Source organism: Mytilus edulis, chromosome 9 (genome assembly GCF_963676685.1).
Source record: "Mytilus edulis chromosome 9, xbMytEdul2.2, whole genome shotgun sequence".
Taxonomy (NCBI): domain Eukaryota; kingdom Metazoa; phylum Mollusca; class Bivalvia; order Mytilida; family Mytilidae; genus Mytilus; species Mytilus edulis.
The window spans coordinates 81,716,701-81,731,238 of record NC_092352.1 but is presented as its reverse complement, the minus strand read 5'-3'; the positions used below and the strand labels follow the sequence as shown (position 1 = coordinate 81,731,238).

Genomic DNA, 14,538 nt, shown 5'->3' with positions numbered 1-14,538 from the left:
AATCACCACTATCAGACTATTATTTATTTCCATACATCTGGCAGTAAATACTAGTACATTTATATTTGTATTTATCATTTATTGTTCAAATAAATTCTATACTGTTATAAACCTGATGTACATATGTTTCCCCCCCCCCTCCCCCAAAAAAAGAAGAAACCATTATGTATTTTTGATAATGTGGAATTTAAACATTTTTAAAAGGGGGTTCCCATCCCAGGGTAAAGGACAAGTTTCAACTGTATGTCCCCATTCAAATATGCATTGATCATATGCAGATGGATCATATAGATGATTAAGTAAAAAAAAAACAATACCGAATTCTGTGTCAGTTTGGTCTCTTGTGGAGAGTTGTCTCATTGACAATCATACCACATCTTCTTTTTTTTATATGATCATGGTGATGTACAAGACATTATACATGAGAAGTACATTGTACATATATATAATATAATGTAAGCAGACAATCAAACTACTTAAAAAGTCATGAAATTTTATTGTAGTGAAGTGTGACAATGTAGCTACATTTATGTATATAAGAACTTTAATCTAGTGACGTTTAAATGTCACTAACTCGGAGGTTTACATGAGAGCTTAAATCTACTATCACGATTCAATTTGTTCACATTTTAAATATATTCAAACAAGATTTTAATTAAAGATATACTAAATCACCTGAAGGAAAGCACATATTTGTCCTTACTTCAGTTACTTGGAGAATTCAAAAACCGTGTTTAATCTAATTTAGTCATTTTATTTTTTCTATATACATGTATGTGTTAACTAAGTCTGATTTTATTTAACATGTTTAAGTAATTATTTGTACATTATATAAATTATGCTAATTATTCTATTTATCTAATATAAAATTACATATATACATGTACATTTAGTGCATGAGGGAGTCGAAGTATACATTTAGAATGAAATTTATTTAGGCATGTTTATAATAACTTAAATTGTTGTAACTTTGATATTATTATTTTACATATACAAATGACAAATGCAGAACAATTCAAACGAGAAACATTATGTCCTAAATTATGTTATTTTTTTTTTATAAAATCATTTTTTTCTAATTCTTAATCGATGTATCCTGACCTGTTGATTATTTTTATTTAATCAATTTAGTGTGGTTAGTTTGATCTCAATTCATTGGTCAGAATTTGATTATGATGTCAAACTTTGTTACTTTCCTCTGAATTTCCTATTGTGAGGTCATGAAAAAAGGCTACATGATGTCTGGTGACGTTACTTTGAAAGTAGATCATATGAAAGGAAGGATTGAATTTGCCAACATATCTTTTAAAAATCGTAAGAGACAGATTCTTCAACCAAATAATGTGCATAACATTTAAATTTTTAATATTTCAAGTTGATGAATATCATATCACACTCGATACAGTGGTAGAATATATTTATTTCTCAAACAAACATTGATGAATGAATGATCAGATCTTAAATCTTATTTTGTACACTTTTATATCTTCTAGGTTATGCTGATAGGAGATAGTGGAGTAGGGAAAACATGTCTCCTAGTACGGTTTAAAGATGGTGCTTTTTTATCAGGAAGTTTTATTTCCACAGTTGGTATAGATTTTAGGGTAGGTAGTAAAACACAACCAGTCTTTTTGGACTGGATAAGGTAAGTGGTACTGGCCTGATTTCGCATATACTGAAGTGTAGATATATATGATCATGAAAGCACCAAGTTAATCATATGTAAGTTATCCCCCTTGAATTATTCAAGGGAGGTCACTTATAAACATTGAAGTACAATGTAGACAATTACAAATTATTTTGATATTGAGGCTAGTTTATATAGAATGAAATTCAAAACAGTGTGGCTGTGGCCATTGATTGACACATTAAATTCATCCATTGACTGGGATAATTTACATACCTACGATAGACATTTAAACTGTGGGGTCACCAAAGGATTCTTAAAGCCTTTAATTATAAAATAATTCGAAAAAGTAATCAGGAATAACCTTTATGTTTTGATTTATATAATTGATATAAATCAAAACATCGTGTTATTTCTGATTAATTTTTCGAATTACTTTATTAAGGTGTTGAGAACCTTTGGTGACCCCATAGTTTAAGTGTCTTTAAAAAGTACATAGTGAGCAGTGGTCGTTACATACAAATGTTCACCTAAATTGTCCCAGTCAATGGATGAATTTAATGTGTCAATCAATGGCCACAGCCACACTGTTTTGAATTTCATTCTATCATACATTTGAGAAATTTCTTGTAATGTTGGTTAGTCTGTAGTTAAATATTTTATTAAATATGTTTTTATTTTATTTGAAGTTGCAAATTGTGTATACATGATTTACATTTGTACACAATTTATATAATAAGAATAAAGAAAAATAATTATTGTTTGCTACCTACATACATATATATGTTTGACTAACAATTTTGAAATGTTACTCTTTTTTTCAGAACAAAGTTGTAGATGTAGAAGGAACAAAGGTTAAATTACAGGTAACTATTTATTATGTTAGTAAAAGAAAGATTGTGTAAAATTGATATTTAGTTGGGTAATAATCATGTTCATTACATGAATAACTCCCCCCTCATTCCTGGGCTATTGACTTTGAAACTTTATCTTTATACATGTTTATAGTTTACATGTATTAGTTTGTGATTAGGTCAGTTCAAGTAGAACCATTGGTGGTAGGCCAATGTTAATAGGTATACAGTTGTATTAGCATTAGCACATCTCATTTCCAATGAGAATATTTGTCCCTGCACCCTCAGGCATGATCATTGACTTTGTAACTTTTTCTTTTGTAAAAGAAACACGCGTCTGTTGTAAATATAAAATTTTAATCCTGGTATCTATGATAAGTTTATTTGCAACCACTGGGTTGATACCACTGCTGGTGGAGATTTATTTCCCTGAGGGTATCACCAACCTAGTAGTCATCACTTCTGTGTTGACTTGAGTTATCATTGATATGTTCATAATTTTAAATTAACTGTTAACACTAAAAATTTGATTTTTTTTTTACAAAATAAGGTTTTTCTACCTCAGGAGTAGATCACCTTAGATGTATTTGGCAATACTTTTAGGAATGTTTGGTCCTCAATGCTCTTCAACTTCGTACTTTATTTGACCTTTTAAACATTTTTTGTTTTGAGTGTCACTGATGAGTCTTTTGTAGACGAAACGCGCGTCTGGCTTAATTATAAAATTTGAATCCTCGTATCTATGATGAGTTTATTTGCTTACTTTACATGTTTTAGTGTGATATTTGGTTTGCAAATTTATTGGTATTTGCAAGTCTTGTTTCCATAAACATTATATAGCCCCACCCCCTCATCATGGTTCATTGACTCTGAAAATTTTACTTGTAGTTTACAAGTGAACAAGTTCAACATGTTCTAATTTTTTTGTGAAAACTTGAACAATAAAAATCATATGAAATTGAAATGAAAACATTGGATTCAATTTAAAGTTCATGAAGTGAAAAATGAAATCAATAATTATTGAATATTCTGGTTGCTAGGAGATAAAGATGATTTGATGCATATTAATTGTTGTAAAATAGGAAATTGAAGAAATTTCATATTATTTTATCTTTATAACCATGTTTTTAGATGGAAGATAAAATTTCTCGCCAGTTTTATTCTTTATTTCATATCTTTGAGTATGGAAGCTTATCAATTTATAGGAAACATATATATAGACTAATATAGTCTTACGAAATCTTTATTAAATATCACTGAAATTTTTATTTTGCTTTTAGTCTTGATAGTTGCTCAGAGATTAGCATAACACTGGCAATACATTTAACAGTAATTTAGATATCTATAGGGTAATATCTGCGTACTACCACAAAACAATATCAAGTTTTAATTAGGGAGGTGTCACTTGTACCATTCTTGAGTTATGCCCCTATATAAATTAAAAAATAGATAAATATGTTGTTTTTGTCCTTTAACTTCAGTAAGGCTCAAGAAAAAAAACGAGAAAAAACCACTTGGAACACAATACTTATTACCACAAAACACAGATCAAGTTTGAATTAAGGGGGTGTCACTTTTACTGTTTTAGAGTTATGTCCCTTTACAAATGGAAAAATAGTGGTTGATATATGGTTAGAGTTGCATGTTTATCTAAAGAAATCCCTGATAAAGTTTGACTTTTGTCCATTGTGATGTTTGTGAAGTTGTGACTCCTTGAAAATTGGAAAGCTGAGTTTTTCCAAATTTTGGGTATATATATCTCCTATTTTTTTTAGATTGATTTTTTGGTGGAAGAAGACTTGAAGTCTTCTGAAGGCCTATGGTGCCGACTTTAAAATCATTGAACCGCCATATGCCGTATTCATTTCTGTGTATTACAATTTCATAACAACTTCTGATTCCTGACAACGATTTTTACACATAATTAAGCATCTGAATTATTTAATTTGTAAATTAGGATTGAAAAACAATCACTATCGTAAATATGTACCCTTTTATTTATGTAAATTATTAGATTTCATCTCATCTACATGAACGTTATTTGTTTACTAATAAGTAACTGGATGTTTTTACTGTAGATATTTGTAGTACGCATGCGTGAATTTGGTATCGGGACAACTCGCCCTGTTTACATGTTCGTCCTGAGTTCTTTCGCCCGTATAGTACATTCTCCCTGTGTTCATTCTCTTTACTCTTATCAATGACGTTTTATAATACGTCCTTGCATTTCTAACAAAATATTAATTTTAAGGGTATCGTAAAAAAACTCTAATACACGATTTAGTGAAAATCATCTGTTCCTTATTTTGTTCCCCAGGTGAGACAATTGTGTTAAGCCAACCAAATTCTGTGTTTCTCATGATCAACTTATAAGCATATCAAAAACGTTGTCTCTGGAGATAATTCTAACATGCTAGATTTTGAACTTATGTTTTTATGCCCCACCTACGATAGTAGAGGGGCATTATGTTTTCTGGTCTGTGGCTCCGTTCGTTCGTTCGTTCGTTCGTTCGTTCGTCCGTCCGTTCGTTCGTCCCGCTTCAGGTTAAAGTTTTTGGTCGAGGTAGTTTTTGATGAAGTTGAAGTCCAATCAACTTGAAACTTAGTATATATGTTCCTTATTATATGATCTTTCTAATTTTAATGTCAAATTAGAGTTCTGACCCCAATTTCACGGTCCACTGAACATAGAAAATGATAGTGCGAGTGGGGCATCCGTGTACTGGGGACACATTCTTGTTTTCATCTAGTTGTAAATCGTGAGCATGGCATGTGAATTTTCATCTGCAAGCAGGTTCTTACACAGCTAAAGGATAAAAACATGGCTGATTGACAAAATTCAATGATGCAGTACTACCATAAAGATAATAAATAGTATTTTTTTCACTAATTTATTGACATAATACTTGTTGTAACATATTTTATTTTTGTATTCAATTAAATCATTTAAAGGACAATGTACTATTCTTTTTTCACAAAGACCAACAAACAGGTTAGGACCCCCCCCCCCCCCCCACACCCACACACACACACATTATGAGTGGTGTCCCTTAAATGAGGGACTGTCCCTAAAACAAGGGATCATTTTACTGTTGAAAAAAAAAAAAAAGAAAATTTTTAAGATTTTTAATTCAAAAGTGGAAAAAAAATGAGGGGTCAAATTAATAAAGAAGATATAATTTTAGAAACATCACAAAATTCTTTTGACATGTTTTGACCATTTAATACTTAATAGATGCATAGTTCTTGTGGAAAAGTTTCATCAGATAATATGAATATAAAGGTGCTAATTTTTTACAGTAGCAGGGGTTAAGAAATTTTGTTAAAGCTAACTAGCCCAGGGCTAATTGGTAGCAGGATTTTACTAGCCCTGTTGAAAGAATTAATAGCCCAACAAAACTGACCTACTAGCCCGAGTATGCCTTCCACATTCTGAGTTTCCTGCAATAAACAATGAATTCTATAAACTTGACAATTTTTATCTATTGTACAGTGGATTTTTTGCAAATTGGATACACAAAACTTACAGTTAAAAAATATTCCATTAGCAGATATTATATTCAATTCGATAATTGAATACTCATTAAATATACTGTAATAATGACTTGCTCAAATCTCGAGATGGTACAAGTCTTGACCACTTCTATACATGGTTATATAAAAGCATGCCTGGCATAAAAGGATTGGAGTAATTTTTATCAGATACATCATCATTTTTGTGTAAAAGAAATATCAGCTGGTTACATTTTATGCTCATACTTGTTTTTAGTTTTAATTTATTAAAATAAATCAAATGACCACAAATATATATGTGAATAAATATCACCATCCATACTTTGTGTCTTTTATAATAGTTTTATAAACGAAGTACAGTAACATCCATATTTACATTTATTACAGGAAAGCTAATTGTGCGCTATTAATAGATTCCAAACTGAGCACAGTCTCTAAACTGAAATTGTATTTCTTATAAATTTTATTTGAATATCAATGAAGATAATCATAATCATAATGATGAAATACTATTGCATCAAGTTTAAGTTTTCTGAAGATTGTTAATGTATAGGTCATGGTTCTAGAGGCTTCTTCACAGTATATAAACAAAAACAAAATGGCTACCATAACATGTGCACATGTTACAAATTTTTATCTGACAAGACAAAAGTCGGGTGTCTGCTGTTAAAAGGGGTTCACATTTATAATTCAATAAATTATTCAGAAGGATCTGGTTATATTATATTTCTCTGGTTGCATAAGCAATGTACAATACCCCTGTACTGAAAAATCGATATTGAAAGTACGGGATCCTTCTAAAAAATCAGTTCAAATTCTGGGAATCCCAGATGTCGTAGTCGAATCTGATTGGCTAAGATTAAATAGTGATGAGGGGATTTTCCACTTTATATTTTGGAAACGCCAAGAATTTTTTGTTACTAGTCCGTCGGGCATATTGGGTTACAAGTTTTGGTTGCCCGAGGCCTAAATGTTGTAGTCCCGGGCGTCGGGCTAGTGGATTTTTTAACCCCTGAGTAGGTTGTTATGTTCTTCCAATGAGGGTGACCCCTCATTTGGAGTGTTGTTCCCAACCTGTTTAAGGTCCATCTTTGTGCATAATTCAAAATTGGAAATTTCAACAAGCATCTAGCTAATATTATTACAAGAAAATAAACCCTGGTCTGCTAGCTACATGTTTATCTTTTCTACCAATTTAATAACTAGAATCATGCAAACAGACTTAAGAAAAAGGCATGTAAGTTCATCATACAAATATGACAGTTTTTCTAGACAATCCAGATCGTGCAAAATACTTTGCTAAAAATTGTAACCTTTAAAATTGTTGTCGCGCACTAAAAACCCCCATGGGAACTTTTAAAAGTTGGCGGGTATGCAACAAGTCTTACTATTTTTATGCCCCATTTATGGGCATTATGTTTTCTGGTCTGTCCGTCTGTCCTGCTTCAGGTTAAAGTTTATGGTCGAGGTAGTTTTTGATGAAGTTGAAATCCAATCAACTTAAAACTTAGTACACAATGTGTTCCTTATGATATGATCTTTTTAATTTTACTGCCAAATTAAAGATTTTACCTAATTTTCACAGTCCACTAAACATAGAAAATGATTGTACTGATGGGAAATCCATGTACTTATGACACATTCTTGTTTGAAGAAAATAAAATATGTCATAACGATAATGGAACAAAGCAGGCTGGGTAAGTGGGGCTGCTTTTATGGTAATTCAAGTTAACTTTTATTCACCTTCTTCCACCTCAGAGCTATCAGCTCTTTGATTGTAAACAGTCATTGCATAAAAAATGAGTGATCACCAAATTGGTCAAATTTGTACTCTAGTTAAAGAACTATTTGTGATATTTATGCTACAAAAGTGTCATTTGTGTTGTACAGACTCATCTAGCTTGTAATATTTTGATAGAAGTTAAATTTATCAGAATTAAGTAGGTGTCTAACATCTAACATAATATCTCTGAAGAATGTATATTTATTACAAGAGTTGAAATAATGGAGGTGCCTTTTGAATACAAGATCAATTTCTATCACTTGTGTGGGTTTCCAATATCACTGACGATAATAAATTATTTTAGTCTGATCTTTTTCTGAGACAATGTCTCATGTTAATTGTCTGAGAAATGGTCATCTTAACCATGTCATAAGTCAGCTTAATTGTCCAGAGATGACCACACACAGATCTTCATTGGTAATTTTATTAGTTGGGAAAACCAGCTGCCTTATTTTCTGATTTATTTTTGATAGAAATACTCTCAAGGGGTTGTTTTTTGTATCATCATCATGTAAAATATTTATGGAAAATGGAAATAATATTGACTAATGAAATTGAATTTATCTCTCTTTTTTTCTTTTTCATTATTCGGTCATTGTGATCATATATATGTTTGTAGTACACATGTACTGAATTAATTGTAAAATTCTTTAGCCTTAATATTTTGTCTGAATTCGTGTAAGGGCTTTATTATGTAAAATATCCAGAAGTTTTCATTATTGTTATCACACAATATTCATTTAACATTGTTTAACATGTTTAATGAATCTTATAAACTGTTAAGTTGTTAGGCAAAGAAAAGAACAAAGTAAACAGAAAGGAATATTATCCTTAGGACTTAAACTTCAGCAGTGTCATTGGCCTAAACATCAGTGATCTTTTGTATTATACCATTTACAGAAAAACTAAATTTATTTAAATTGTTTGTAATAGCCACCTAAATGCATATCACATATTTTTCACACCCTTTCCTATTTAACAGTCTTTAACAGGACAAGGTTTCTCAGAAGCACATTGTGTAGTAGCCAATTTCATTTGGGACAACTGATTTTAACTGTTCAGTGTGAACTATGGCTCCGTGTTGAAAGCAATATTGTGACTTGGATGGAGAATAGTCTCATTGGCACTCATACCACATCTACTTATATCTAAATATTTGTCTTTTTGCATACCAACTGAACCAATTCTCTTCCAGATCTGGGATACGGCAGGGCAAGAGAGGTTTCGTAGTATAACCCGAGCATATTACCGTGATGCAAATGGTATGTAACCATGACAACGATATTTAATGTTTGATTTAGAGTGTGTTGTCTCTATAAACTTAGATTTATCAAAATATTTATATTTTCAGCTATAAAGTGAGGATATTTTTGAATGGGAAGCTTCACCTCTTCAGACATTTGTTTCCATAGTTACGATAATCATGACCTTGACCTTGTTATTTACAGATTTGGGACACAGCAGGTCAAGAGAGATTTAGGAGTGTTACACATGCCTATTACAGAGATGCTCATGGTATTTCCTTGATGTGCCTCGCCTCCCCCTTTTATATGTTTTCACATTTCAGCGCTTTTTTAATGAATATGTTTATTTGTTGTTTTACTGATGAGGAACATGATTCAATTAGTAATTGCAATACAAAAATGTATACTGGTAATATTAAATGAAATACAGTTGTACTTTTAATTTGAGTAATAATTCTACAGTATTTCATTAAATTCATGTTTCTCATTAATATTTTTAGTGTATCCCTCTTTTTTTGTCAGCCTTTTATCACAATTAGCAACCCAATGACAAAATATAACTATAAAAATGTCTTCAATTTGTCAGTGTGTAAATCTGAGTACAGAAAGGTTGTGCATCTATTTAACAGAAAGTATTAAAGATTAGTATGATTTGAGTAATAATTCTACAGTATTTACTTGAATTCATGTCTCTCATCAATATTTTTGGTGTATCTCTCTTTTTTTGTCAGCCTTTTATCACAATTTTACATTTTTATCCATACCTATATTAGGTTAAATGAAGAAGAAATATTATTTTGCAGTTTACTTTGTATCCTCTGCCCTCCAGTGCTTTCTAGGATAGGGGATGGTTAAAGGGATATTGTAGAAACGCAACTGAAATGTTTTTGTTAAAGGAAGGAAAAAAGGAAAAACATTTTAGTTGTACACTAATGTCATTCTTGACTTTATTGGAGGGACACCTGATAACTAAATAATGTTGCTGGGTACACTCCTTTACAGCTTTTAACCCTTCACTTTTTTGTCTCTATCAGTGAGATTCAAAAGTTCTGAAAAAATTTAACATTATAAATCAGTCATTAAAAGTATTTAGCTCAATAGTATTATATTAGAACTGTATTATCAATTTCCATAGGCAAAAACCACATGACAAGTTCCCGATGAAAATAAAACAATTTTAAAGGATATAGTACATTCATTAAATGTGACAGTTACCTAAACATTGCTAAAGCAAGGTCAAAAGCATTTTCCCTGCAAAATAATCTCACTTTCTTATTCTTTTATATCATCGATCAGCTGTAGTACTTCGAAATAGATTTCTTACAGATATTTTGTGGACAAGTGCAGAAAAAAACATGAATATTTAGTTTTCAATCTAGTAGATAATACAATGTCCTTTTAGGTAATTTAAATACAATTTGATGTCTGACAAAATCACGGAAATGTAAAATAGATTTAAGAATTTCATTTAGATTTTGAATGTAAACAGTTGATTTGGAATTTTATCATGATCATGTTGACATGAGATTTTGTAGAAATAAAAACAAATTTACATTAAAATATGGCGTTCCTTTAATTATTATATTGACAAACTATTGAAATTTGATTTTGTGTTTTATATTGCAGCTAAATTTGTTTATATTTCAACATCTTGAAATTTAGTTTTGTTTCCTGATTCACATCACACAGCATATTGTTAATGTAATGAAATAATCTATTAAAACAGGAACTTTTATTTAAAAAAACCAAACAAATTCTGTATGGGTATTGCCTGAAAAACAAAAGTAGGTTATGTATTGTGCTTGGGTAATGAAAAAAATATCATGAAGATAGCCCAAATAGGAACTTTGAATTTGGACAGCCTAAAATATCATGGGTAGAAAATTTATCTTGGTTACAAGGGAGACAACTTTAATACCAAGACCACAAACTTTGCATGAATTTTATGTTTTTGTACAATGTAGTATTTACCATTGATGTAGCTGCATGATTTTTATGCATGATTTTAATTAATTTGTGATTTATTATCTTCTTTCCAGGAATATATAAAATTTTTCTTTCCTACAAAAAAAATTACATTTGTTATCAAGATTCAAAAGAATAGAGAAAGTGATATCTTTTAAACTGTATCGATCCCAACTTATGTTTGAGAGCTCTGAGTATCCTATTATTCTTTTTTACTTCTGTAGACGTCTGACATAGGGTCATTTAGATAATTCCAGAGAACTTTGGTGATTTAAATGAACAAGTAGTGAATTTTTAATTATCTTGTTGGATGTTTTTGTCAATTGTTTTATATTTTTTTAAACGCTCAAAGATTTTTCTCAAAAACAAGAAAACATCACAATAGAACCTGGAATCATTTAATGCAGTTGCAAGGAAAAACTGGAAGATATTTATAGATTATTACATGGTATTTTTCATATTGCCCTGGTATCAGCCCTAGACTCCCATATCAAGCCAGGGACCATATGAAAAATGACATGTAATAATCTATTTATCACATATTTTTAAGCAAGAGAAAACAAATAGCTTACACCAAATTATGTTTGATATTTCATCAAAAATCAAAAAGATATTTAACGAAAATAAAATAAAAAATGTATCACTGTGAGTTTAAAAAAGTTCGTATCACAGTAGGTAAACAACGTTTTGTGAAAAGTTTCAGAAATGATTAACAATAAATATATTAATTCTAAGAATTGCAAATATTAAACGACTTTAAAATGTTACATTACAAATGTTAAAAATGCTTAAGAAGAATCCTATATCGCTACTCATTCCAGTGTGGCGTCATATATTTTATAAATTCTTTATGACGTCAAAATTTTACGGGAACTTTTGTGATTTTCACTGTTGATTTCTACTTTTTTCTTCTACAGCAGATTCGTAACTTTCTAAATTTCTTTTCATTGTGTTCAACTTGTTTACAAATAGTCTTTGATTGACAGTTTACCGGAAGTTAAACTCGGGGGCTTGATATGGATTTCGAGGGCTGATATCGATATCGGCCCCGAGGGCTGATAACCAACCTTGACTTCCGGCTATTATTGGCCATGCAAAAACGTACATATCAGTACAAAATATGTGATAAACCTCTGTAAATAGATATATTTGTTGGTTTTTATTAGATGAAAAAAATGCAAAGTATAAACTATAAAAATGTCTTCAATTTGTCAGTGTGTAAATCTGAGTACAGAAAGGTTGTGAAAATATTACACAGAAAGTATCAAAGATAAGCCAAATTCCCTAAAGAATAAAATATCATTAAGATATAATAAAAGGCAATATTATCATTTACCCTAAAGTGTAATAATCTTCTTTATTGATAAATAATGAAGTCAGCAGTGAAACACACAGATATGCTATTCCTTTCATGTGTTATACCAGTGAAACATATAGTTATGAATGTATTATGAAATATTGAAGCTTATTATTTCAACGATTTTGACTTATAGAATAAATGATGAATTTTATACATTTGAAATGATCACGATTTGAAGATATTTTAAAATTTTAAGTAGATTAGTATTCAAAATTTAAAATAACCTTACATTAAAAACATGATACAAGCTTATTGATGCATAGATTTAAATGGATTTAGATCATGCTTTTTAGCTTACCTTATGAGTATTTAAGCCTTCAAACGAAAACATTGTCTGCTTCAAAAATATTTGAAGATATTTATTATCGATTTGAAAGTTTCAACATATTCATTGAGATATAAGTAGATGGTTGCAAAAAAGCTTAAATGAAATACCTTTTATTTTGATTGATTAATTTTTGTCCATTTAAGTATAAGGACAAGCTAAGGTTCACTTTAGGCCCAAAACGTCCTTGAAATTCACCTTTAACTTTATCATTAAATTCTGATAATTTCTTTTTGACACAACACACTAACAGTAAAAACAATGGATGAAATGACCCTTAAAGTGTTCATTTTTGGGGTGATACACGTCAGTTTTGGTTAAAAAAAAAGATTTAATAATTCTGAATAGTTTAACTGTTTTTAACATAATTTACTTTCATTGCCACCTCTAATCCAGATTTTTTTTTATGTTTAGTGAATTAATATCATCAATAGATATAAATGTAGATGATCAATAACAGATCTTAATTACTGCATTCAATTAATGCATTGATGGTAAAATCATATCTCTGTAACCAGACAGACATACAATTTGCAAGGTCATTTCTGCCTAGAAGGAAGTTAAGTTAAGGGATAGCACATGCTGTCTGAATATGACAATAGTTAGGCAACATCATGTTTATGTTTGTTCAATAGCTAGATTATATTAAAACTTTCATGTATATTTAATATCATGATGCATTATAGTTTTGAACTTTATTAACATAAGATAATTTCAGTGATAAAAAACAGTTATTAAATATATAGCAGCTTTTGTATATCATATATATTGAAGGCTAATAATAGCAACAACTTAAATTATATACATTTAGTTATAGGAATACACCAATTTCTAATTTCATTGGAGAATTGTTTGCGTACATTGAAAGCATGACAGGAGATGAGGGGTATACATCAATGAGACAACATACCTATAAAACAAAAATCAAAACCCATGAAACATTTATAGCATTCTATACATGTATTTTTAATTTTTAATGTTATATTGAAATGGTCACTGAAGACTAAATTAGCATGACTGCAATGAAGAGTAATGACTAATTAAAAGATATAGTAAATTTTATATATATGTACCTGTAAATGTTCACATGCAACAGTAAATTCAGAAATTTTTGCAATATTTTTATAAGTACAAAAGTGTACTGAAAACATCCAGGATGGGTATCACAGAAATAAATAAAAAAAAAAAAAAAGGAGAGTTGTCTCATTGGCACTCATACCACAACTTCTTATATTAATTTTGTGCATTGTTCAAAAATCTTAAGTGATAAATTCATGTACAAATTACTGAGTTAAAAGTATTTGGTTTTGTATTTTTCAGCACTACTGCTGTTATATGATGTTACAAATAAAGCCAGCTTTGACAATATCAGAGTGAGTACACCTTTAACCTTCTATCAAGGGTAGATCTATAACTAGGAGTGAGTACACCTTTAATCTTCTATCAAGGGTAGATCTATAACTAGGAGTGAGTACACCTTCAACCTTCTATCAAGGGTAGATCTATAACTAGGAGTGAGTACACCTTTAACCTTCTATCCAGGGTAGATCTATAACTAGGAGTGAGTACACCTTTAACCTTCTATCCAGGGTAGATCTATAACTAGGAGTGAGTACACCTTTAACCTTCTATCCAGGGTAGATCTATAACTAGGAGTGAGTACACCTTTAACCTTCTATCAAGGGTAGATCTATAACTAGGAGTGAGTACACCTTTAACCCTTCTATCCAGGGTAGATCTATAACTAGGAGTGAGTACACCTTTAACCTTCTATCAAGGGTAGATCTATAACTAGGAGTGAGTACACCTTTAACCTTCTATCAAGGGTAGATCTATAACTAGGAGTGAGTACACCTTTAACCTTCTA

General features: G+C 30.4%; 1 protein-coding gene across 7 annotated transcripts in view; it reads left to right on the top strand.

Annotated features, from left to right (window-relative positions):
* Window positions 1-14,538, top strand: part of LOC139489175 (ras-related protein Rab-26-like) — a 108,535-nt gene that overhangs the window by 81,958 nt on the left and 12,039 nt on the right. For 2 of the 7 annotated variants that reach the window (XM_071275341.1, XM_071275345.1), the window contains exons 2-5: window positions 1,494-1,604; window positions 2,452-2,493; window positions 8,973-9,039; window positions 13,992-14,044. In XM_071275341.1, coding sequence (XP_071131442.1) covers window positions 1,494-1,604; window positions 2,452-2,493; window positions 8,973-9,039; window positions 13,992-14,044 — 273 coding nt within the window. Of the gene's footprint in view, window positions 1-1,493; window positions 1,605-2,451; window positions 2,494-8,972; window positions 9,040-9,225; window positions 9,293-13,991; window positions 14,045-14,538 lie in introns of all 7 variants that reach the window. The other 5 variants (XM_071275342.1, XM_071275346.1, XM_071275347.1 and 2 more) reach the window with 3 other exon arrangements.